The sequence below is a fragment of the Triturus cristatus genome, chromosome 7 (assembly GCF_964204655.1).
Source record: "Triturus cristatus chromosome 7, aTriCri1.1, whole genome shotgun sequence".
NCBI lineage: Eukaryota > Metazoa > Chordata > Amphibia > Caudata > Salamandridae > Triturus > Triturus cristatus.
In genome coordinates this window covers 867,454,453-867,479,557 of record NC_140590.1, presented here as the reverse complement: position 1 = coordinate 867,479,557, position 25,105 = coordinate 867,454,453, and the positions used below count along the sequence as shown (strand labels likewise).

The 25,105-nt window shown below is 43.4% G+C and overlaps 1 protein-coding gene across 1 annotated transcript; it reads right to left on the bottom strand.

The window, feature by feature from the left end:
* Positions 1-402: 402 nt before the first annotated feature.
* SRA1 (steroid receptor RNA activator 1) lies at positions 403-24,781 on the bottom strand. The gene is made up of 5 exons (XM_085617818.1): positions 24,616-24,781; positions 19,971-20,096; positions 5,596-5,813; positions 3,396-3,504; positions 403-2,793 (listed from the first exon to the last, which is right to left on the bottom strand). The coding sequence occupies exons 1-5, from the start codon at positions 24,638-24,640 to the stop codon at positions 2,600-2,602; spliced, it is 672 nt and encodes a 223-aa protein (XP_085473944.1). The 5' UTR covers positions 24,641-24,781; the 3' UTR covers positions 403-2,599.
* Positions 24,782-25,105: the final 324 nt, after the last annotated feature.

The following is a 25,105-nucleotide window of genomic DNA, read 5'->3' as shown; positions in this document are numbered from 1 at the left end:
ACATGATGTAACAGTAGATGCTGTAGCACCCAGGATAATGTGCTGCATGGCTAAATACTTATATGTCCCAAAGGCGAGACCTATTGGCTATGCCAATGCTTGTTAACTTTGCTTTTTGTTTACAAGAGACTCGCAGCAACAGCGCATGTGCTGTGCAGGCAAGACCTAAAAAGGGCTCAGCACTGTGATAGGGAGCGTGGGATGGTCACTGCTCTTACAGCTGTGAAGATGGTCATTTTAATGAGCATGTAGATTCATTTTAGTCAGGCATCAAGACACACAAGCTTTACATGCTAAACCATACAATACGTTTGACCAAGCCAAAATTAAGTACACAAAACACAGGAAGCATGAAACGAAGGTGTAAGAATAGCTGAATGAGTAAAAAAAAGTGATATCCTATTATAAAACATCTGCATTACTTTATTTTTGAAACTATGCTTCATATACAAATGCTTCTAACCCCCATCATCCCCCAATAAGTAGATCAAACATTACACCCATATAGGAGCACTGAGAAAGACATGTGTTGATTGTCTGGTGTTACACACTTACTGCTTGGCCTTTATATATGAAGCAACGAAAGGCAGGTACAACATGTGAGCCAGACACTACAACAAACAATCAGCATTTATTCGTCATGAAGCAAGGCTGGAGGAGTTCGGAAAAGTGTGAAATGCACCTATATCCTAAAGCACTGGCTCTTTCAGCAACATTTAAGCACTGGATGGCCCACATGATTAGTTCAGTATGAATTGATTTATGAACCTTCACTTTGAACATGGGGCAAACGTAGGAAAAATAAACCGTATCCCAGCTATATAAGGAGGTCTGGCTACCTAGGGTCTGACTAACTTGCAAGATGGTTCTAGAAGCTTTAGACACTTTCGACAAACAAAAGCAGAGTGGCTAGTCTTATGTTACTTTCGCTCTTGTCAGCCTTTGCTCTAGCAACAGTGGCAGAAAATGCCACATTATGAGAGATTTGAAGAGTGAAATTGATTAGATTCCAAGGGTGTTTGAGAAAACTTTTTTAAACCCTTTCTATGTGGACAATACTGAAAGAGTCTCTCGTCTACCATGGGAGAAGTTAATCCAGAAGAAACCATGTTTGATGTGAAGTATTCAGGAGCATATCAAACACCACAGGCAGATGTTTTGTGTCAAGGATTTTAGGAGGAGTCATAATGCAATTGTGTTTTTCTCCGGACATGTCACAACTGAGCAAGAACAATTCTTCAGATTAAACACTGATCCATAAACTGGAGAACATCCAGGGGTTCTGAAAAAGGTCGAATATTGTAGATGGAGTAAGATTTTGATTAGTTTGGCTACAGCATTCATCAAATCTGGGCACCTGGCAGTCTGTTAGACCTTTAGTTTGAGAGCAGTTATTGAGCAGGATCTATTTTCTCTATGCAGAAAATGCCAAGGCTGCTACAGGATGTATTTGGAACCCTGACAACAAGACTTCAGCTAAACCGAGTGCACATCTATTCTACTCTTTACAAACTAAGCCAATTAGGCTTTGATTAGGACTCGGAAGAGGCATCATCTCCATCCATGCCTAAACCTTGCCACATCCAGTGGCAGTATCACCCTTTAATTACAGGGCTGCCAAGCACGGTGGGAAAATGTGGAAGTGATGGCTGACATCGGCATGAGGGTGGAAGCTGCTCCATGTTGATGCCATGTTTCTCTTAGTGGTTATGCATGGTTGCCAGGCTGATCCCAAAGCTGCAGAAGACCACACTAACTGCCAAATACCCAGCCTTACCCCAGCAAAGTATCGTGGTTCCCTGGGGTGTAGGTGTGACAGGAGCCATCAATATTCCCAGGGACCAACAAATGCCTAAGGATTCCCCACCGAAGTAGACACGTGGGGTTGGGCTTCAAGCAAGTGAAACCAACCATTGTTCTTCCTCCCCTTCATGGCATATTAGGATCAGTACCATAAACATTTTGTCGAATATTGGGTCAGACCCCTCCGGAGGATCCTTTCATCTGATTGGAGCATCCTCAGCTACATCAATCTACATCAAGTAACCAAGTTCACTGGATGTGTTCTAATTTGAGAACGCGGTTATTCGTTAATTCAAATAATTCAGTAACTAGGCAACACAAACTAATCCCCCTGCCAAACTTAGAATCATGTCCTTAATAGCTACAAAAAAGTACGTATTAAACCCAAAGCACTAAACTTTCCTATAAATACTCACTTTGGGGATAAGAATTACATCTTCATTCTGAGGAAAAATTCTTTTATCACAGCTTTCAGAACTAAGGTAGACAATACTGCCACTCAAAATCTCAGCTAGTGCCCTCAGTAGATTCCAAGTGATCCCTCGTAAGTTTTATACATGATCATTCAACCGGTTATGGTCGTGTCTGAGGAAACGTACAAATGTAAATTGTGACCAGAGGTGGCACAAATATTTGAGTCTTTAGAAATGTTCTTTATTAGAGTCTAGGTTTTCCATTGGAAAAAATGTCTTTTTTCTGATGCAAGAAAGTCCAAATCAAAAGCTAGAGCTTGTGTTATATAATTCCATGAGTTTCATGAAGATTCCTATCTAAGTTGGTATTCAAACGCTGTGCATTACATGGTGTCTCCAGGATTTCCTATGGCAGTTCCCTTCTCATTAAGTAGAGAGGATGTTTCTGAAGGCAAACTTTTGGCTTCTGCAATCAATCGTTTGATGCCCACCATCCACTGACTGACTTCGTTAACATGGTCTACCATAAGGGAACGATGGATCTCATCTGCAGCATCCCAGTTCTGCGCCTGTAGCTCTAGAATCAAAATAACATTTACATACAAGTTAATCTCTTATTCAATTCTAACAATACCACACATAAAGAAGTAAATTAGAGTTTGTAGTCGTCTGACGTTCTAAAGTTTTTTTAATCCAGATGCCTACATTCCACTCACGACATTCAATTCTGCGAGTTCCACAGGTCTGGTTTATGAAAATTTAGACTGCAGCAATTCCTTCCTAATTTTACCCTCCTGTTGGCTGCTTTTCAATTTTTATGGATTATTTTGCCATGTTTCGTAAGCTTGTAGTTATGTTTTTCGAAGTAGGTGTTACTAAATCCCAAAAAGGTCCTGTTTCTTGGCACAACTAATGTCAAGTCACTCATGAGAGGCCAGATAACAGAATGTTTTATGACAGCATTTATATGGAGCATAACAATGGAGCACAGCTATTTCTCATGTCTTAATTTAATAGTGCTGACAATTGTTAATGGTGTAAATCTGTACCCTCTCGAAGGACCATGCCATGATGACAGCCTCTGTCACTGGAAGCATGGATATTTAGAGCATGACATATTAGAATAGGCTTCTACTCCTGCATTACTGATTGTACAGTGTTTATCTTTTATAGACTCACCTCCAACTAGGATGTTCATTCTCCTCTTTACAGAAGGCGATAGCTTGCCACTATTCCACATCTGCTCGAATATAGTAAGGCGTCGGCTAATATCGTCGCAAACCGTTTTCTAAAAAGATAGAAAGACATGATGCAGCTTGATTAACAGTTCTGGAGACATACAATTTGTAAGGCCTTACCAGGAATCTACCTGTCTTATTTAGTAGTCTCTTGACTACTAAATAAGACAGGCAGAGGAAGTGGAAAGCCTAAACTCATACAAAGTTCACTAAATTCCTCATCAGCTAAAGCGTAAAGCATTTGCCTTCTCAGCCTTGTTTCTGAATATATGTTTGATTTTCACATAAACAGAAAAAACATGCAAGGAGGAAAACCTGGTTTAAAACTATGCCATGGCTCAAGTGTGGTATAAAAAATTTCAGAATCCTTCATAATTTTAAAATTTATATTTTCAAAGTTTTCAATGAATCGCATACATGTCAAAGCATTAGAGTATAGGGTCGGTAACACAAACGTCAGATATTTGGGTGCAAATGTACAAATCAATGTGCCATCACAAAAGTGCAATATATGAGATTGAGGATCTCAGCAGACAGCAAGGCGTCGTTCATTTAGATGGGCCTCCGACACAAAAAATGGCATGCACTTCCAGTGAGATAATTATGGAATGTGTTCTTGTAATACTACTTTCACAATTCAGCCTAATTTCCAAGCTACACTCACTGCCAACCTTCGGGACGTTAGACCATAAAGAAGGTCAGGCAAGGGATGAGGTTGATGATGCCCAACCACCCACTGGCATTACAATAATATGAAGCAGCAGCACAGAACAACACTTGAGTTCGTATTTTATAAAGTTTGCAATAGCCTCAAATTCAAACAAGTTTAACTTTAGGATGTCCAGTAATCATTTGGTTGTGTATAGCACTACAACAAATGCTCTAAGCCACTAACAGATGCCGGTCTTCCAGATTTAGGAAGATGGTTACAGTTAAATATCACAGCTGTTGATGTGACCTCCTATATTAATGTGGCAACCCAAAGACTCTGAAATTATAACAATAATTATTTAATACATTATTTAAATAGTGCTTCAGCTTGTGAAATAACAGTCATGGGCACTGCAAAGCTGTAGCAGATGACCAAGGTATACTGGGGATAGTGGGCACATCAATATCAGTGTCTAAAGCTATACAGATGACACCCAGGTATTTCTTCAAATGTTCTCTTTGTAGGACATAATCTGTTTGCGTGGCAGCCTCAGTGCCGTTAATGAGAGTATGGCTAAAGGCCTTTGAAATTTAAACCATTAAAACAGCATATCTGCTCCATTTCCCAGCCGGTCTGCCACCGTCCTGTTGAACAGTGGCTTACTGAGCTCTTCAATAATTGGCCTTTCTCCCAAACAAATTGTGCAAGTCAAATCTTTGGGATTCATTGTGGATAAAAATCAATTTGGAAGCTCAATGAAACAACTCGTGTGTTCGTCATAGTGCATAACTCCTATCATATGACCACTGTTTGTTGACCTTTGATGTTAGCCACTTTAAGATACTTTGTGTGGTCTACAAAGACCAAACAAATCATTAGATTAACTCCCTCTCTTGAATTTGCTGATCCCCCTTCGGTCCATCCATTCTAGAAGCTAATCTATTATTATTTGGATCTATATTTTGACGTATTTGAAATAGAAAACGTTGTGCCAGCCCATCGATTCAGTTGGCATTTTGTTTTGGCACATTATGCAACCTGTTATGACGCGGATCCTGGATGACCTTTCGTTTTGAAAAACCAGATGGTACATTTAAATTATGATGTAGCTCAGAATGTAAATGTCTTTCCTTTTTCATTTCGATGTGGATTGTCATGGCTATATATGAGGATATTATATTTGCAAAGTATTCTCAAGTTGGACGCCTTTGCTTTTGCATGCAATTCTCAATGATGTTCGATTATTTTGTTCAGCACTAAATTGCCTTTGGCTTACTTTGCACTCAACAAGTATGCAACGCACTTAAATAATGAAAAAATTCTTGCCAACATCCCCGTCATAAATGGTGTATTGGTAAAGTAAGCTCAGAATTCAAACACAGGTACTTAAAATTAGGCCAAAGAACACATTTTCAAATACATGTTTGGAGACGAAAAAATAAAACATATCTACTGCCTGATATATAATTGATGCAAATGTACCACCTACCCGAACAGCCTCCCTGCAGCCATCAAGAAGCTGGTTTAATGGACCCAAAACATCTTGCAGTGAAACATTGCACTCTCCATCTGCCACAATGGGCGACTGCTTCACAGCCTCAGTTCGAGAATATGTCTGTCCAGCTGGAGGGGGAGCCAGGGGGGGTGTAGAAGAGGCAGGAGGCATCTTTGGAGGAGTTGGCGAGACAAAAGACTGAGGTGGTGGGACTAAAATAACAGAAATGAATCGGCTGTTAATCAGAAGACATGCAGGTTGGTTGAATAATATCCACCTTAATAGTGCACATCTTACACATATTCATCAAAAACTGTTTTCTTCCCATTAGTTTACTATACAAGATGTGCCAGGTAAACTCGAAGGCACTTCAAAAGTACTAGGATCCTTTTACTTATGGTGAATACTGTGATCAGAGTCTGGGGTGTTAGTCTCACATACACCACCACAGCCACATAGGGAGTTAAGGAAGGCAATTTGCTATACTGTTCGAAAATGAAACTTGAAAAAGCTATCTTAAGAGATTCTTGGACTATGTATACTATTTACTGGCTGCAAAATACCAGTCACAATTTGCGACCAGTAAAGAATTTTAAGAACCTACCTATCTATCTACTAATTCCGAATCGTAGTGTGTCAGAATCAGACCTACCTCATGAATATTAGTGAGGTAAGTTACATTTCCGAAGCCATCACAGGGATACTAGCCGTCTGATGTTAGCTGACCACCCACCGCCTTGGTGATTGCTTTTTAATAAAGCACACATTAAAAAATGTAGCCCATTTTCCTTAAAGGAAAGGGGACTGCATTTAAAAAGAAAGGTTTTGTGTTTTTCAAACTTCCAGAGGATCAGAGCTTCCTCTTTTTTTTTAGTACATCTTTTTATTGGCATTTAAATATATACGAAGAATATATTCAACATAGCTACAGTATTTGGCATATTACTTCAGATGTCTTCATACAAAGCCAAAATCAGTATAGAGCATAGTATCACATAACGTATTTAGTTGTATGCAGACAATTATTCCTAACGGATACACTGCCGCCATTAAATAGTCTCTTGTCATGCATTTATAAACATTAGGGAGTGGTTGGGTCCTTACACATTGTAGTCCGTTTTAATTATATATGGGACCACTAACGTCAGTGTCAACTCGTAGTTATATATTCAACCATTTACACAGAAAATAAAAATAAGCCATGGAAAAAGAAAACCATGTGATTCAAACACACATCTACAACTAATACAAAACCACCAGGGATCTGTATTCTGTGAAAGTAATCGCAGAGTAGGAATCTACACTGTTATTTGAGCGGAGGGGGGGTGCCCCGGGCGGGGATCAGGGGGAAAGAGAAGCGGGAGCAGCAAGGTATGTGTGAGTGGTTCTCACTCTCTGTCAGAGTCGGTCGAGGTTAGAGTCGATGTCTGGTCGGGTGCGTGTCGCGATTCCCATGCCCTCGCTATATTCACCCATGGCTCTGCTAGCGGCTTGCGCCATTTCGTGACCTTATCTGCTCGAAGCAAAGCCTGCTCCTCTGCTCTAGTCCAGCAAGTGACCTCCTCTTCCCAAGCAACCACCAATGGAATGTGCCTGGACTTCCAACCGAGAGCTATCCTCCGTTTGGCCAATAGTAAAGCTAGGTCTATGAATCTATGCCCCAGTCTTTGTGATTTGAGTCTCGGGAATAAACCGAGGAGGCAAACCTCCGGAGAACTGTAAGGTTCGAGATAAGACTCTATTGAGCATATTCACAATTTTCCTCCAATAACCCTCTAGTGTTGGACAGAACCAAACCGTGTGATCAAAGTCCGCGTCCAACTGCAAGCACCGTGCACAGGCCTGGTCTTCTCCGTTATAGATCACATTCAACCTGTGTGGGGAGAGGTAAGTTCTATGGAGCATATTAAATTGTAAAACCTTAAAAGCCGTATTCCGGGACACATTTTTGGCCCACTCAGAACCTTCATCCATTCTTTCTCAGTCAAGCTCCTATTTAGTGTGGCCTCCCACCTCTCCAATAAACGTGGTAATGATTGTGGTGTTAATTCCTGTATTGCCAGGTATAGCCACTTCACCAAATGTCCTGCCGAACCAAAAGTCAGTAATGCTTGCAGGGTAGGATGGGTATCAGGTTCCTTCAATTCAGTACCCCATAGTTCTTCCATTGACCCACGAATCTTATGGTAGTTTAAAAATTGCACCGGTGGTAACTCATGGTACTCAGTAAATCTGTACCTAATTCCACGAGCTATTTCTCATTTCACTGGGACATTTTTGCTTTCATCAGCGTAAATATCTGGTTAATTGCACAGGATCCGCGGTGATCCCACTGAGATTGTTATTTCAATGGGGCAGGTAACTAATGAAGAAAGAGGGCACTGGCAATAAAGAGTCACTGCATCATTTTTGGTAGTATACTTAAATTTTTCTAAAGTTGAAACAAGGGGGGGGGGGGGCAGAGTTAATGTATTCACCTTTTCACTACACTAAAATGTCCACTCCCATGGCAGTGACACTCTCTGAATAAAGCCCAGCTGGCCGGACTACTTTCTTTGGAAGCTCCCCCCTCAGAGGTCCTCAAGGGTTAACAAATCTTTCCCTTTGGAGAGCTGAGAGCAGAGGACCTGCCCCAACAGAAAGTTCTCAGCAAGTTAGGCAATCTAACTCTTTGTCTTGACATCTAAGCAACAGTAGGGGGTTCTTCCTCAGTTCTAAAGTCAATCTTGAGTACTTAAAGGAGAGCAGAAACAAAATCCCGTCCCTGATCAAGTAAATTGTTGTGTACTGGCAAAAACCTGAACCAATGTAGTTTACACGGAAAATATAGTTAAAACACACAAGGATACCTAAAAAAAATGATGAAAGATAGAAATTGAAATAAAAATGGCATTGACCCATCAGCACGCTTCTATTCAGAAAGACGTGCAGAGGTGACCATGCAAATGCCATTACCCACAGTATAGGAGAACCAATGGTTGAAGCTAACTAACTCATTTTCCCATTTAATATGCAATTTACGGAGGAAAAATGTGACCCAAAGCCCCTGTATATATATTTTAATTTTCTTTTTTTAAGCGAGGCGTGCATCAGACAAAGCTGTGTCTAAGCCAGACCTAAAAAGGTGCTTCAGCACCTTCAACGCATAAACGTCCCAGATCAGCATAGATAAACCAGATCTCTTGAAGTCACCCTAGCATATGTAGATATCTATAGGGTAAAAGAAGCAACTGAGCAGTACATAAGTACCCATGGGGGGGCCCATAAAATCACAACAAATGATGCAGTCTCCAAAGGATGTCCGCCCAACCTGGAACTCACAGCTGAAAACAAGTAAATCGGAGGAGTCCTGACAAAACACACAGAACAGCACATGCAAGTATGCTACCTTGGAGCACAGGTAACTGATCTCATCAACTTCAGCCCATCAATTTTGAGGTCAGGAGACTTGAGTATCATGAAGGTAAGTAACATTAAGCATTATATAACAAACAAGTTACAACTATAAATATTAAAGGTAGCCGGAGCGAAACTGAGACATGAGGTAAGGCCACTGGAATAATAACACAAGAGCCAATCAGAAGAGTCTTGAAATCAATGTGAAATACACGGGTAAACAAGCATTTACAATGCAATGGTCTCGGCATTGGTAAAGTTAGAGCTATTGGCATTGCTCATGACATTATTTTTGTTTATGTTTTTAAGACATTTAAAAAAACGCCATTGTTATTTACAATGTCAATAGCTTAATCACTCTCAAATGCGAGACCTATTGCATTTGCACCCACACACAGAGCCACCTACACACACACTGATTAAGCTATTGACATTGTAAATAACAATGACGTTTCTCTGCATGTTTTAAAAACAAAAGCAAACAAAAATAAGTTCATGAGCAATGCCAATAGCTCTAACTTTAACAATGCCGAGACTGTTGCATTGTAAATGCTTGTTTTTAAAGGGGGCTCGAAACGGGTCTCTATCGGAGTCTATTTTGTGCCCTAGCAAAGACAGTCTTTTTTCCCAGACTGCAGTGACTGCTGCCTAGCTGTCACTGCTGTCCAGAAATAAGTGCCAGGGCACAAAACAGAGCCCGATAGAGACCCGTTTCGAGACAGCAGGAGCATCATGTGCGCTGCTGACACTGCTCACTTCTCAGTAGTGTCCGTTGCTCACTTACCACTTTTGGAGAAATTACGGCATGCATACCAGTCGAGAGTTGTAGGGGGAAGGGAAATCCTTTTCACTCTGGATTTCCCTTCTCTTTCTGAGACTCAGGAGCAGCAACACTGTCGCGGTGTCACCAGGGCTTTCGGTGGAAGCTTTCTCAATATTATATACAAGCCACAGTTGCTACATATTTATGTTTTGCAACTAACAACCATTGACAAAGCCAATAGTCCTGACTTGTAGGTATGATGTTACTTGTTGTATCATATATCTGGATGCAATGACAGAACCAGCAAGATACAAGTCTGGTGCACACTACGCTAAGCACAGATTTTTGGCTTACGTGTTTTTAGCCACGCCCCTAATTACATTTACTACGCCCCTTTGAGACCCCCCCCCCAGTTTTTTTTTATCCCACTTAAAGCCCTGGGCACAGGACTGTAGCAGGTTTGACAGTACTGCTGGCCTGGGCTGGGTCTTCCGTCATTCCTTGTGTGCAGGGGCCACAAACTATGGGCAGATATGAGTTTCCCTTGCACTAGTGATTGCTTTCCCTGCGAGTCAACATCGCCGGTCAGTAGCTGTAGGCGCACAGAGCACGAGGCTACTGACGAGGAGGACACACTGCCGCCCCTCCCCCAACCACGCCAGACGAGCACCCCGAGGTGGAATGGAAGCACAGAAAACAAACATAAAAAGCCTCGGCACTCAGTCCAGTTGCAAATGAAAGCAACCTGATAGAGAATCCATATTTCATACTCATTTTAAATATCAGTATTACTCATCTGAGCTTCAGGATGGTGGTACATGCTTACACCTTCAGAGTGGGTTGTTGTGTGATTGTGTTATAGTCTTGTTCGCAGTTTTTTAAAATAAACCCAAATATCAACAGGCAACTTCATAGCGCTCGAGGCGAATTGTTTTATACGTTTTAATGAACTCTATACGCAATAACATGCTCTCCTGTTGCCCCTCCCATTATGTACCCAAATTTGATTTTGCGAGAGGGTGTGCACATGCATACATGTATGTTTGTGTCTCTAATCGTACATGCATACATATATAGAGCGAGGGCCAGGCGTTTAAAGGTATACTCAATTTATTTTAGTGTATGAGTTGCAAGCATTTTGTGTGTTTATGTACGTGCGCGTGTGCATTTGTGTTTGTGTGCGTACACATACATATGTACATACACACCTATAAGAACTGTAAGTAGTCACAAAGTTAAAAACACGCATAACATTACACATTCTCATGCATCCATATATACATATATGTAAAATGTGCTGTGTGCTCATAAATTTATGTATACTCACGCGCGCGCACGCACACACACACACACACACACACACACACACACAAACATATATATATATATATATATATATTACACCGACTAGTTTCACGGTTGGAACTGCAGGGGAATGGCGTTTTTATTGGATTGCTGTATACATATACGACGGGTCTCACAGCCTGCCCGCCCGCTCCCGCGCTCCCAGCATCGAGTGTGGAGGACGTGTGAGAACTTATGTTTTCGATATGTGTGTGTGTGAGTGCCTATATATATACTTCAAACTACAGATTCCGAGAGTGCGTTTTTCAACAAGTCTTTGAGCTCAGAGGTTACCTGCTGTGATATATATATATATATATATATATATATATTTATATATCAGGCTCCTTTTATAACTGTGGTAAATCTTCCAGTTTCATTGGCAAATCTATAATAAAAATTGCACAGAATTATGCATGAAATCCAGTCTGCGTCCGAACGTAAATAATGCTCCTCAGGGCATGGTTCATAAAATATGACCTATATTCTGGACAAAGGCGAGGCCACGCGGCGAAGGTTGGTCGAGGGAGGCCTACTCCTTAATTTCTCACACACGCTAATAAAAGCACGTGTATGCCTCGCGCATACCTAGCCGCGTGGAAGGACACAATTGCATAGGAATACAATACAAAGGCATACGTCCATGCGTATATGCCATGGTGGTGCTCAAGACGGTCTCCATGAGATGTTTGTGACGAGGCCGCGTGTGGACTCGGCCGCCGAACCGCACCGAGCTGTGAGGAGCCTCCCCGGGCCGTGAGCTGGCTGGCAGACGCCCTGCCCTCCCTGAATGCTCCCCGCTGGAGTTTGAAAAGAGAAGTTATCCGGTATTTAAAGTGCAGTTTTTGTGCAATCTGCGGACCCCGCCTGCCAAGCGCTGGGCACACATTGTGTGCATGGAGAAAACACAGCACACACAGGTCTGTGAGGGGCACACACATGAGATGTTTGTGACGAGGCCGCGTGTGGACTCGGCCGCCGAACCGCACCGAGCTGTGAGGAGCCTCCCCGGGCCGTGAGCTGGCTGGCAGACGCCCTGCCCTCCCTGAATGCTCCCCGCTGGAGTTTGAAAAGAGAAGTTATCCGGTATTTAAAGAGACCTTTAGAAAACGTATAGATGATAACGTAGCTGATGACTGCCTAATGATGGCAACGACTGCTATATATCTGCCCCAACTTGTCTTGGCCCTCATTCCAACCAGGGGAACACTACACAACCCAATAGCTAAGTTGACACCTAGAGATTACACCAATAGCCTCCTTTCCCAGACCCATGATGGTTACCCTCATTCACACTTTATTTTCACCCATATCAGCGCAGTGGCAGCCGTTCACACTGTCCGCCACAGCCCAACAACTGCTGCACATCAAGACCCACCGCAGCCCAACAACCACTACTTCCTAAGCAAACGATGGCTGCTGTCTCACTAACCCCAAGAACAGCATAAGTTGATGGCTTCCATTTAGCACATCATACTGCACCAATCGCACCTCGGATAATGAGCTTCCTTCACCTGGATTCAAACTATATTGACATCAGCCCAACAACTGATGCCCCAAATCTCTCAGTTCTGTATGCTGCTAGTGGCCACTTCCTTCTAACAGCTGTTGCAGTTAACTGTCATTATCAATCTAACATTTATATCAACCTATCCACCTAATTCCCAACAACTTACATCTCATCTGCACACTCGTCCTACAGACCCAGTGTGTTGTCTTGCCTCAAGCTATATGAATGCTTCCCGAAACAAGTGCCCTAACCACTCCCAGGACCTATGCCTAATCTAGGTACTACAACTATAGTGCAGATAGCCCTACCAAACGCCCTACTGCCCCCCTCAATACCTTGTTCTGTGCTCCTTACCATCTTTCATGGCATCATGCGCTCCTTTTGCCCTTGCCTCTATACTTTAGTTTTCATTTTTGTTACCCCTTTATTTATACTACTCTCAAGAATGCTGCAATCTGGTTATACCTTCACCCTCCTTTCCCATACCCGTAGCTGTTAGAACACTCTGCCCCTGACCCACATAGTTATAGTAATCTCTGATGTTGCTCCAGACTCTCCTCATAGACCCTCTTCTCTATTTTGGCATCCTTTCCCCGTGGTTACCAACTCTTGTTCCCCCAAATCAATACTTCTCCCTCGCCCATTATTATTAACACCTCCTAGCCTATTGCTACCTCCTTTGCCTCACTGTGCGACCCCAGCTTATGTCCTCAGTTTTTCCCTCCTACTGTTGCCACCTGACAATCAGGCCGTTGGCTCAGTCCCACCCGGCTCTGCCCCTTACGTCTCCTCGTCCGGATGAAGTGCTGTCTCTACTCACTTTGCCGGATGCCCAGGGTTGCTTCTTCCTTGCACCTCCATCCCCTATTGTTAGCTCGCGTCTTCTCTGCCCCTTCTCAACATCTTGTCGTTATACCCTCACTCCCTGTTGTTGCCCCTCCCAACCTTCCTGTCTTCGCTTTATGACCATGGTCGCTTACCTCCCCCGCAGGCTGAGCTCTGGCTTTCCGGTTCCAAGGTATGCTCCTCAGCCCAGAGTCCTGATGAGTCGCGGCCCCTTTAAGGCTGGGCCAGAGTGGCCTGGAACAAACAATGGGATTTCGACTCACAACATTTGGGGCCGCTGGGGCGTGCTCTGGACTGGGGCGGCGGCGAAAACGGAGGTGCGCGCACGCATGGTAGAACAAAAGGCAGCGTGCACGTACTGAGGGGACGAACTGAGGCGATCACACATGCGCCGAGATGTGCTTGCCCCTCTGGCTGAATGTTTTGTTCACTACGCATGCGAAGAGAAAAGCGTTAACCTCTGCGGCCGTGTTGAAGTCAGGCACGATGTCATTGCTTTCCTTTCCAAACATTTTTTGATACAAAAGGTACAGCCCATTCTTGACTCTCCCCTCACCTAAAGACAGAACAGAGACAAACCAGTAACATTTGTCCTGAGCTCAACATACTTATCGGGTCACATAAGTGCACACTCGTCGTTTATACAATTGTATATAAACAGTGCTTCTTTGTTACCGCCCTGTCTCCTTTTGGGACGGCCCATCCGGACTGGATCCTTTGCTTCACGGCTTGTTTATATAACACGCCTCCTTTAGATAAGAAATTGCTTTACAACAGCCGTGAAGCAAACGATCCAGTCCGGATGGGCCATCCCAAAAGGAGAAAGGGCGGTAACAAAGAAGCTTCATTTTCAATCAGAGTCTACCGTTTACCATAAACGATGACGCCATCCAATTAAAATGAGGGGTGGGGCTTCAAGCCCCCTTCTGAAATCTCCTCTCTCACAATATGTCTCGCAGAGCGAGCGGCGCATGTCCACTGCAACACTAGGCGAGACCTAAAAACTGGACGGGTCCCTGCATGAAGATCACACTAGAAGTGGTAACTACACGAAGGATGGAGTCCACACTGGTTGGAGTACCTAAGGGCCTGATTAGGAGTCTGGCGGTCCACAAGCCGCCAGACCCGCGGTGGTGCGTTGTTGCGGTCTCCTGACCGCCCTATTACAATTAGGGGAGTTGGACCACCATTGCCTCGCTGCAGCCACCAGGGAACCACCATTCCAGGCATGTGGAATTCCTATAGCCCGACGCCCGGGACATATTGTTTGGAGTCAAGGGGAACAAGTTTTCATGTGCATTTTGTCCTTGGGACAAGTAGGCCCAACCCCCTACAACACAAACCCTTTGGCTGCCATTTTACAGTACCACATTATGGATCAGGGAAAGGCATTACCTGCAGTTAAGGTCATATTTGTGTCCATGTGCTAATGCTGTTCAAACTTGTATTTATGGTTCATTATTGCAAAGGCTTTATTATTCGGGTGAGTGCTCTGAGTAAATGTTGTAAGCTCAGACTGATATACGGACAGTGGTTAGAGTATAAAAATGTGTGTACACATTTTCAATGTTTAGCATAATGAGGCTATGTATACTTCTCCCAGAATGCTCTCTGATTAGATGCAAATATTTGCAGAAGCTTGAATGCAAGATTGAGGATTCTTTGCTTTCAAAATAAAATGTTCAAAAAACAAATGTAAAAACGTTTCACTAAACTACTTAAAAAAAAATGTAGGTACAATTTCTTTGCAGCATCATTTAGTAAAATGTGTTGCTGTATGCTAGTATTTCCCAAAAATATTCATTATGGAAAATAAGTGCAACGAGTTTTAATAAGATTATGGGAAACATAAAAATAAACAAGCACTGCTAAACCCAATGGGTCTGAAATTGTAGGTCAGCCTTTTGTTTTTGTCAATGGGTGACTTGTTTTGGTTGGTTTTTGTAAAACCTTATTGGTATGGGAGCTGCCGGGCCCTGACCATTATAACAAACATTGGCAAAAGCTAAAATTGTTTTGGTCTCAAAAAGCACACATTGCACAGTAGTTCCTGGCACTGAACACAACAACTGTGTTTTGATATGCTCCATGTGAACAAACAGAATGCTGTTACTCACAGTGAAGCAAGCCGATAGAGAGAGAGAGAGCCAACAACTTAATAAACACAAAAGGTAATGGTTAACGCCAGACCTAATTAGGTGCCCAATTATTAAATAAAGTGCCCCCATGTCCTTCCATCAAGTACAGATATATTATACGACTTTCGTGAATTCACAAGACTTTACAGAAGTAGGTCAAGAAATAGTACTCATAGAAAATATTTGAGAACTGCACTATAGCATAAACAATATGCAGGTGTAGATTTGCTCATGTGAAAATCTGACCGTATGCAAGACCATTTTCCCTCCATCCACTTTTTTCCCAACCTTGGAAGAAGTTTTATGTAAGCCATTGCCAGAAGTAAAAACCTAACTTTTTTTCAGTATTGGAAATGATTAGAGAAAGGTTGGTGAAAACCCTTAAAACATGCAAGTTAGTAGGTTTGCACAGACTCAAAAGGGCATTCCAACCCTGTAACTATTGCTTACCATTTTCAGCCCCAGTATGTAGCTCTGCAGAAACGTGGCATCATAAGGAAATTGCTAGTATTCAAATCCTACTATGGAAGGAGCCCTGGCATAATTAGAGTCTTTATCAGAGCTCTTAAAAAATGAGATTATTGCCGTATTACATGGGACACAAGCGACAAGTGAATTTTGTTACAGGACAAGTAGATTTATGAAGCACCTGCCCTATGGAAAAGTAGATCTTTTATTAAATGCCACACCCCTGCATTTCCTTTGACTTTACAGTCCATGCCATGAAGGAATTGTTTTTGGCGTGCCCATTTTCAAGGCACCGCCATGGGAATGTAACAAAAAAAAACAAAAAAAAACAGTCCACCAAACACGAGCAATATTCATAATCTGGGGGACAGTCCTACCACAGGTTTGGTGGTGTGGCAAACCCAGCGCCGCACCGCCAAACTCATAATCGGGCCCTTAGTGGGGTATGAAAACCAGTGGAAGGATCTGCTGCACTATGGGTGAAGATCACACTGGGAGGAGCAAGTGAGAGTGGGACGTACACCACACTGGAAGGAACCACTCACAACATGAGAGATGAAGATCAGATTGTGAGGAAACTCAGAGTGCAGGAAAATTATCACAATGGCCGGAGCCAGTGCATTAGAGATGAGGAGCACAATGGGAAGCAATGCAAAGTGTTTAATGTAGATCAAATAGGGGAAATGACCACATAAACTGATCTATCCAGCCCACTGAGCATTCTTTGGTTTCACAGGTCTTCTTTTGGAAATATCAAAATCCAAAAAGAGGAGAAACAATGTAAGTAACTGTGCCCAATATCAATATCACATCAATCATATGAGCTTAGTTTTTAACCCCTTCAGTGCCACGCCCTTTCCCCCTCCTGTGCCGGGCGTTGCACTAGTGGGTGGGGTTCATGACGAGATAGTCTCGTCATGGGCACAGCGCAACCGTGCTCCATGACGAGACTATCTCGTCATGGGCACTGAAGAGGTTAAATTGGAATTGTCAAAGCAACTTGTGAAATTATTTTGTAAGCTAATATCTGGATACCTGTCAGTGTATGTTCCAGCAATTACTCTTAAACACCGTGACCCGCTGTGGCGTTTGTGCACAAAAAAAAAAAAAAAAAAAAAAAAAAGTACATTTTTAAATAAAAACAGGGTTGCTGTCATATGAGCCATTGGATACAGAAGCAGTACAATGAATGTTAATGACATTAGGCATGGGCTATTGATTTACTACGGAGGGAGACTGATAACTAGCAGACAGTAAGGCTTTTGTTTGCCTTTTGATATCATTATGTCACAGGTTGCCAGTCTATTTCTCTTTTGACTTAATGCATATAGCCACTAAGGGCCTTATTATGACTTCAGAGGACAGACCACCAAAGCATATCCACCACAAGACCACAATACCTGCAGTCATTACGACTGGACGCTGGTACGGCGGTGTGCTCGCCACGGTTTTGGCTGTCTATATGATTCGGCTCACTACGTGAGCCTGAAGACAATGCAGCAGCCCAGCAGCGCTTGCATTGTTGTGCATGCACTACTGGCATGCCACACAGTGCACACACAGCAGTGCAGGCGTAAGGGGGCACAACATGTGCCTCAGTCACATAAACTGGGCAACTATGCTCAGGGACCAGATTTGAGGCCCCCTCCTTGCCATTCCACCAGCTTTTTCATGGTGCTTTCACCTGCGGAAGGACAAGTCGTGATATGGACGGTGGTGCCAAGCTCGGCATCGCCTCCATTTTTCCCCACTCTGTACTGTCAGCACCGCAGGATTGAGGATCCTGGCAGTGCCGGCGGTATTGTGGCGGGCTGATGGCTGCCTGACTGCCAGATTAGCAATAAGGCCATTGGACTGCCACCATGGGTTTGGCAGTCTTGAGACTGCAAACTCGTAAAAAGCCCCTAATGCAGTTTTGGCTACAATCACAGGCAGAATTTGATTTACTTTTTGTTGTTTTGTCGACTATGCTATGTACAAAAGTTGGAGTAATCAGAGGAAATAAACACTGAAATGAAAAAGAAAAATCCGAACACGGGATCTAAATCCATATAAAAGATTAAATTGCACAAAGCGTCCATCTAAAAGAAGAAGTCATTTTTACCTGCTAAATCCGACACCCTGCTAGGCAGAAGGTATTTAATCTAATGCGTAAACATATGAATGATTTGCATGCGTAATAAAGGTTTTGTCACAGAAGTGCACTGCAGATGTCGTAGACCCATGAAAAGGTAACCACTTTTTCAGCTTTTTTGTTTTGAATATATACATATTCCAATATTATATACGAAATCACCCAACGCATGATTAAATGGCTTGACTTTAAGGCGGCTAGTATCATGGCTTTGGTAGTACTGTCCACGGGTAGCACCACCATCATCACATCTTTACCAACTGTGAGTGTTATTGCTAATACTACAATCAATTCACTGAAGTCCCAAAGGTTCTTGATCTGATGACCACAGGAAGTCACAACTCTATCTCACGGATAGAGTGACCATACCTTAAAATACTACCAACAAAATGATGCTTGTTTGATTGAAATTATTTCCTAAAAGAATATCTGAAAACCAGTCTTGCTCTTGCAACCACTTTGAACGAAGCCACAACACTAGAAGCAACACCTGGCAGATGTTGTGGGATTTCTACTGCTGCCAATGAAAGCAACACACATGCCGTTGGTAGTTCCTGTCACGATTGGGGAAAAGTGAGACGCATGTTAGTAGTAGTCGCCCTGCTATCTAAGTAACTAACAGGTGCCTCAACACCAGCTTCTATATTGGACGCTAATTTTCACCACAAATATTTGACAGCTAAATAAAAACCTCAAGCTCTTTTAAAACTTCCAGGGTTATGAGAGACAAATCGTTCCTCGTTTATGTCTTTCATAGATTAATAGATTAAGTGATGCTGTATCTAGGCATTTTTGGCCAAATTGCTCACTTTGTTTTCATTACTTTAGTTACACTATACTTACTTTAGTTACACTATACTTTCTTCTGACAACGGCATGTCACTTTAATTCAAACTTTTCCATGAATGGGCAATATTTTCCAAATTGCTCATTTTACATCACCATCACAGCGTCCACTACTGGCATGTTAAAAATGTGCAATTACATTTTGGGATTTTAGTTTGTGGACTTGACCACACTGATAACCTTTTAACCTCATTGTCTTCTTTAATCGTATATGGTTCTTCTGAAATTCTACTATCAGTCCTAGGTGCCCCTTAAAGTACTTAATTACTTTTCACTGTTCTTTTTTGTGAATTTTTACAGTAATTCTCATCCTGTTTTTACACTTAGCGGCTATACAATTGATATCATGGTACTAACTCGTACTATGCTCATGATTCCTTTTACGGACAGCACAGAACTTGTGTATTTTCTTCAACTGGATTCTTAAAAGAATGCCATCTTATTTTACTTACAGCCATGAGAAAGCGCATTGGCTAATTTGCCACAGGAAGGCACATGTTGTCTATAGCTAGATGTATATGACTTTGCAAAGCTTGAATAGGACTGAATTCTTGGGTATCTTCGATCAAATTTTAAGAAACGATACAGCGCCAAGATACCTTCCAAAGCAAGCTACTTGGTTTACATGAACTAAGGGACTAAACCAGTAGCTAATTTTGGCATACACAGCTTTGATTATAGAGAACTGTGCTGAAATCATCATTATTTGAGACTCTCACATTAATTTTGAATTAACGCATAGATACTATTCTAAATGATACGCTGACAAGATTTTGTAGGATCCTATTTTCAGCCCATATGGTTAAAAAAATTACACAAGCAGAGAAAAACAGAAGAGTAACCAAAAAGATTTGAAAGTCAAAAAGGTGCAGTAAGGAGCCGAATAAATATGAATTTAATAATAGCAAAAGTTTACTTTCGAACCTTGTGGAGATCCTTCCAGAGGAGCAGGTACCCGCTTGGTCAGAGGAGGACGCTTGTTACCACTCCCTTGGCTCTGCAGCCCGTACGAAAACTGAGGCGGGTCATTCCAGCCCTTCTCCTGATTACCTACAGTGAAGTAAAATGGCAGTGTCTAAGTTTAAACATTCTGAAAGGAACAAAGTGTACGAAGTAAAAAGCACGAAGGGCAACATTTAACCAGAGAATGATGTACAAAAGATACTAACCATACAGTAATGTTTTAAACCGATCATGTACCATGTTTTCACGGTAAATTACATAAAGGATAAAGTGTAAAATGTTTTGTATAGCATTCTTAAGGGACAGTGTAACACATTTTTACAATCTGTTTTAATTCCAGAAATCTGTGCAATAATTATGGTTCAATTGAAAACTTCTACCGTTCTTTTACTAGACACATTAGTTACTTAATGGTTCTAATCAAAAAAGGGGTTCTAAACAAAAAGGATGGTGTGGAAAAATTAAGCACCTTCTCTTTGATGTTAGAAGGGCAGTCCTTTAGAAATTGTAAAATACCCCTCACACACAAACCTGATTCAGTGTCATGCTTCATCATTGGGGTCTTCCCGTCACTCTACGGGATGGCCGTGCTACGACCTATGTAGATGCGGGAGCACTTTTATTTGTGATAGTGATTATGTGTAGTGCATGGGGTGGTAGGGTCGTGAAAACCTGACCCTGTAGAAAGTAACTCATTATAGTGCACTATCTACACCTCCCCATTTTTACTATTTCCAGCTAGGGAAGGCAATAAAGTTATTTTTTCCACTAGCCAGGACATTTTTAAACTGTCTCACACATTTTTCACGGCCCTACCACCCCATGCACTACACATAATCACTATAACGAATAAAAGTGCTCCTGCGTCTACGTAGGTCGTAGCACGCCCCGTCGAGGGACGGGAAGACCCCAATGATGAAGCATGACACTGAATCAGGTTTCAGTGTGTGAGGGGTATTTTACAATTTCTAAAGGACTGCCCTTCCAACATCAAAGAGAAGGTGCTTAATTTTTCCACACCATCCTTTTTTGTTTAGAATCCCTTTTTTGATTAGAACCATTAATTAACTAATGTGTCTAGTAAAAGAACGGTAGAATCCTTGTGTTGTATAACAGTATTGAGAGGAGGACGATTCTACTTTTCCGCTTCACTCCCCCCTTTGATTTCTAGATCAATTGAAAAATTGCAAGGGAAATGCATTTTGGGAAACCTCACCCACGTTTTTTCAACTTCTACCTAACAGATCACCCTGAAACTTTGAAGGAAGGAGCTGATTTGTTAAACGGCATCAAAGTTATAAACAAAACATATTTTTTATATGAAAACGTGGTTCGAACTACTACTACCCAGTGGCGAGTTATTATAAAAACAAAACAACATGTATTTGAATGCAAATACAACAAAGCAGTCACGTTTCTTAAGTCCACGCATGAGCAGCGCATCCAGTCCAAGTTTTGCTTTACATTTCTGTGACTTCGTAATCCCGTTTGATCCATTATCAAAGCGCGACTACAAGTCTAACAATGCAAAGTAAAAACCCTACAGTGGAATAACAAATCTCACATGGACATAGCAAACTTGAGATCTCTGTTAAAAATACAATAAGACAGGAGCGGTATCAAGAGCTGTTGAACTGGGTCCCACTAAAATGTTAATTGTTTCTGGGCCTCTTTTGCTGCACAGTGCAGCGCATACATAATGCTGTTCGGTAACACCATGAAAGGGTGTCTTGGGTGGTGGGCTGACATACAGCAAGAAACTAAATGATGAAAAAGGGGAACACGCAGAGAGGCGTCAAATGAACTGAAAAATGAAGAAGGGAGGTGTGGGGAAGAGCTAAAGCAGGGGTACTCATAGTTCGGCCCGCGGGCCGCCAGCGGCCCGGCAAGCCTTCCTTGGCGGCCCGCGGAGCTTGCAGCCAATATACCTGTGTTCTTTTCTTTTTTTTTTTTTTAAAGTGTCACCAAACACCGCCATTGTAGCAGCCCGGACTCCAAGAGGGGGCCGGCAATTCCAGCGATAGTAAGAGTGGAGCTGCGGGGGCGCTAAGAGGTGAAATACAACAAAGACTTGTTAGCAAGTGAATGGTCTTTTAAAGACCTGTGAAGTACTGGGGGCGGCTGTGTGTGTGCCCCCACCCACCCCCCACACAGGTGGGGGGTGGGTGGTATATGCACTGCCAGTAGCAACCTGCCAGGCCAGTGAGTGCACAACACTTGCATCACCCTTTCTCTGCCTGCCACTGCCTCCACGCTTCTGAAAGGTAAGAACAAAACGTGCATTTGCGTTTCAAAAGTCCGTTCCTGCAGCAGCACACTTCCAAGGCCCATACATGACAGTAACCCGATTCAAGGCCCCATTCTCACGATTTTTTTTAAAAAAGAATCTCCCACTTTGCTCTTCTGAAATGTTGGCATGTATGCTAATACAGTGATTAATAAATAAGCGCAACAGGAACCACCTGCACCAACAGACTACGCATTTTTCCATGGGTGCCACAGCCCGCCATCCAGTACAGTAATAAAAGGCCTTAATAGAAAGATTAGGCTACAATTCAATTATAAAGGTAGCGAGACAACGTTCCTCCGCGACATCAGTTTCTTCCGCAAGCTATGGATTCCTCATGCTGCGAGTGTCCTGGCCCATTCCAAGTGTCGTGGCGGTGAGGTGACAGAGGACAGCAGGGTGTGAGAGTGGGAGGAAAGAGGGACGCAGGGAGTGAGAGCGGGTTGAGGTGACAGAGGGACGCAGGGAGTGAGAGCCGGGTGAGGTGACAGAGGGACGCAGGGAGTGAGAGCCGGGTGAGGTGACAGAGGGACGCAGGGAGTGAGAGCCGGGTGAGGTGACAGAGGGACGCAGGGAGTGAGAGCCAGGTGAGGTGACAGAGGGTTGCAGGGAGTGAGAGCCGGGTGAGGTGACAGAGGGACGCAGGGAGTGAGAGCCGGGTGAGGTGACAGAGGGACACAGGGAGTCAGAGCCAGGTGAGGTGACACAGGGACGCAGTGAGTCAGAGTCAGGTGAGGTGACAGAGGGTTGCAGGGAGTGAGAGCCGGGTGAGGTGACAGAGGGACGCAGGGAGTGAGAGCCGGGTGAGGTGACAGAGGGGCGCAGGGAGTGAGAGCCGGGTGAGGTGACAGAGGGGCGCAGGGAGTGAGAGCCAGGTGAGGTGACAGAGGGTTGCAGGGAGTGAGAGCCGGGTGAGGTGACAGAGGGCAGCAGGGACTGAGAGCCAGAGGAGGGGACAGAGGGCAGTAGGGACTGAGAGACGGGTGAGGTGACAGAGGACAGCAGGGAGTGACAGCTGGCTTTTACATTACACAGGGAGCGGAGGGAGCGGGGGACTGTCTCTGGGCTGGTGACGGGGACGTGTAGACACAGTACGTGTGCACTGCCCGAGGCGCAGAGACAGACTGACAGCCAGAGACAGATAGAGGCAGGGACAGATAGAGGCAGGGACAGATAGAGACAGAGAGGCAGAGACAGATAGAGACAGAGAGGCAGGAACAGACAGAGACAGATAGACACAGATAGGGACAGATAGAGACAGGGACAGATAGAGACAGGGACAGACACAGATGGAGGCAGGGACAGACAGACAGAGGCAGGGACAGGCAGAGGCAGGGACAGACAGGGAGAGAGAGAGAGAACGAGAGAGAGAGAACGAGAGAGAGAGAACGAGAGAGCGAGAGAGATAGAGCGAGAGAGATGTGCATGCCGGGTCTGGTGGCTCAGTGGACGAAGGCATCCGCTGCAGGGGCCTGTGTTCAAGCTCATGGTCACAGTTTTTTTTTATAGCCCCGCCCCCTCCCCCACTGACCCCGCCCCCACCGGTGCGGCCCTCGGCCACAAACCACACTCTAAATTTGGCCCCCGAGAGAAAGTTTGTGAGTACCCCTGAGCTAAAGGATAGTTGGAATGAGCGTTGGAAACATGACTGTAACGACTGGTGGATACGTGAAAGGATTGATATATACTACATACACACATATGGTAGAAGGGAATGATAGAACGGTGAAGAAGTTTAGAGATGGGTTGCTGAACACACTAAAGGGTAAAAGAATGGACGAAGGAAGACGAAAGGGTAAAGATAACTCTCCTAAGAAGAGTCGGACTGGTCGTTTTTATTTTGCGTAGGTATTCTGTATGTGATTAGTTGTGTAGCTCAGGTGAGGTATTTCAATTTTCTGGCTAATCTCTTTATCATCTCTATGGTTTCAGATATCATCAGAAGAACTCACACATTTTCCGATCTACTTTAAAATAAAAGCACATCGCTCGAGCCCTATTCTACTGTAGCACTAAGGTCAAAAAAGCTCCTCCGCCACAACTTACCCCGGTTCTGCTCTCACGCAGCCCACCAACATTTATTTACCCATCATCTGCTATCGTTTTACTCCACAGTTTCACAAGCAGATCAACCATATTATTACTCCGCACTCCAACCAACGCACAGCTTATCTTTTTTGCCCTAAGGTGTCTTTGCGTGAAACCCATCTATATCGGTGTCCTAATAATTCAGTAATGCACACACTCGTTGCCCTGAGAGTTTCACCGTCAAACCTCCCACCCTTTCTTTTTCTTAATTTTCTCTGCCTCCGCATTCACCTGGTTTTACATAGAGTTCCGCCATGACCCCGCCCTCTCTTCTGGCCCAGCCTCAGCTCTGACAGTACATTTCTCTTCTGACAGAAAGACCTTCGTGGGAACCCGGAAGCAATATCTTGCTCATGTCTACAGAAGCCATTGCCAACTTCATCCGGCTTTCTTATTCATTGAAAAAAAAATACCCACACACATTGTAAGGGCCTCTAAAATGTACGGCCAATCGCAGAGCAGACACGACGTTTCACAAGCCATTCCTGAGGCAAAAAAGCCTCGCGTCATAGCAGCTAGAGAAAGAACTAGAGTGCTTACTTAGAAATAATAGTTGTCAATTATGGGCGCCATGCTTCTAGTACCTGTACTGCGTTAGCAGCAAGGGAAAGAAATCCGTCACCAAACAAGCATTGGCAACGCCAATAGGTCTCAGCTACCAGAGCTAAGGGCTTTGCCAATGTGATTTAGCCTGATTGTACACCAGTGCGGCTGCTGTTTA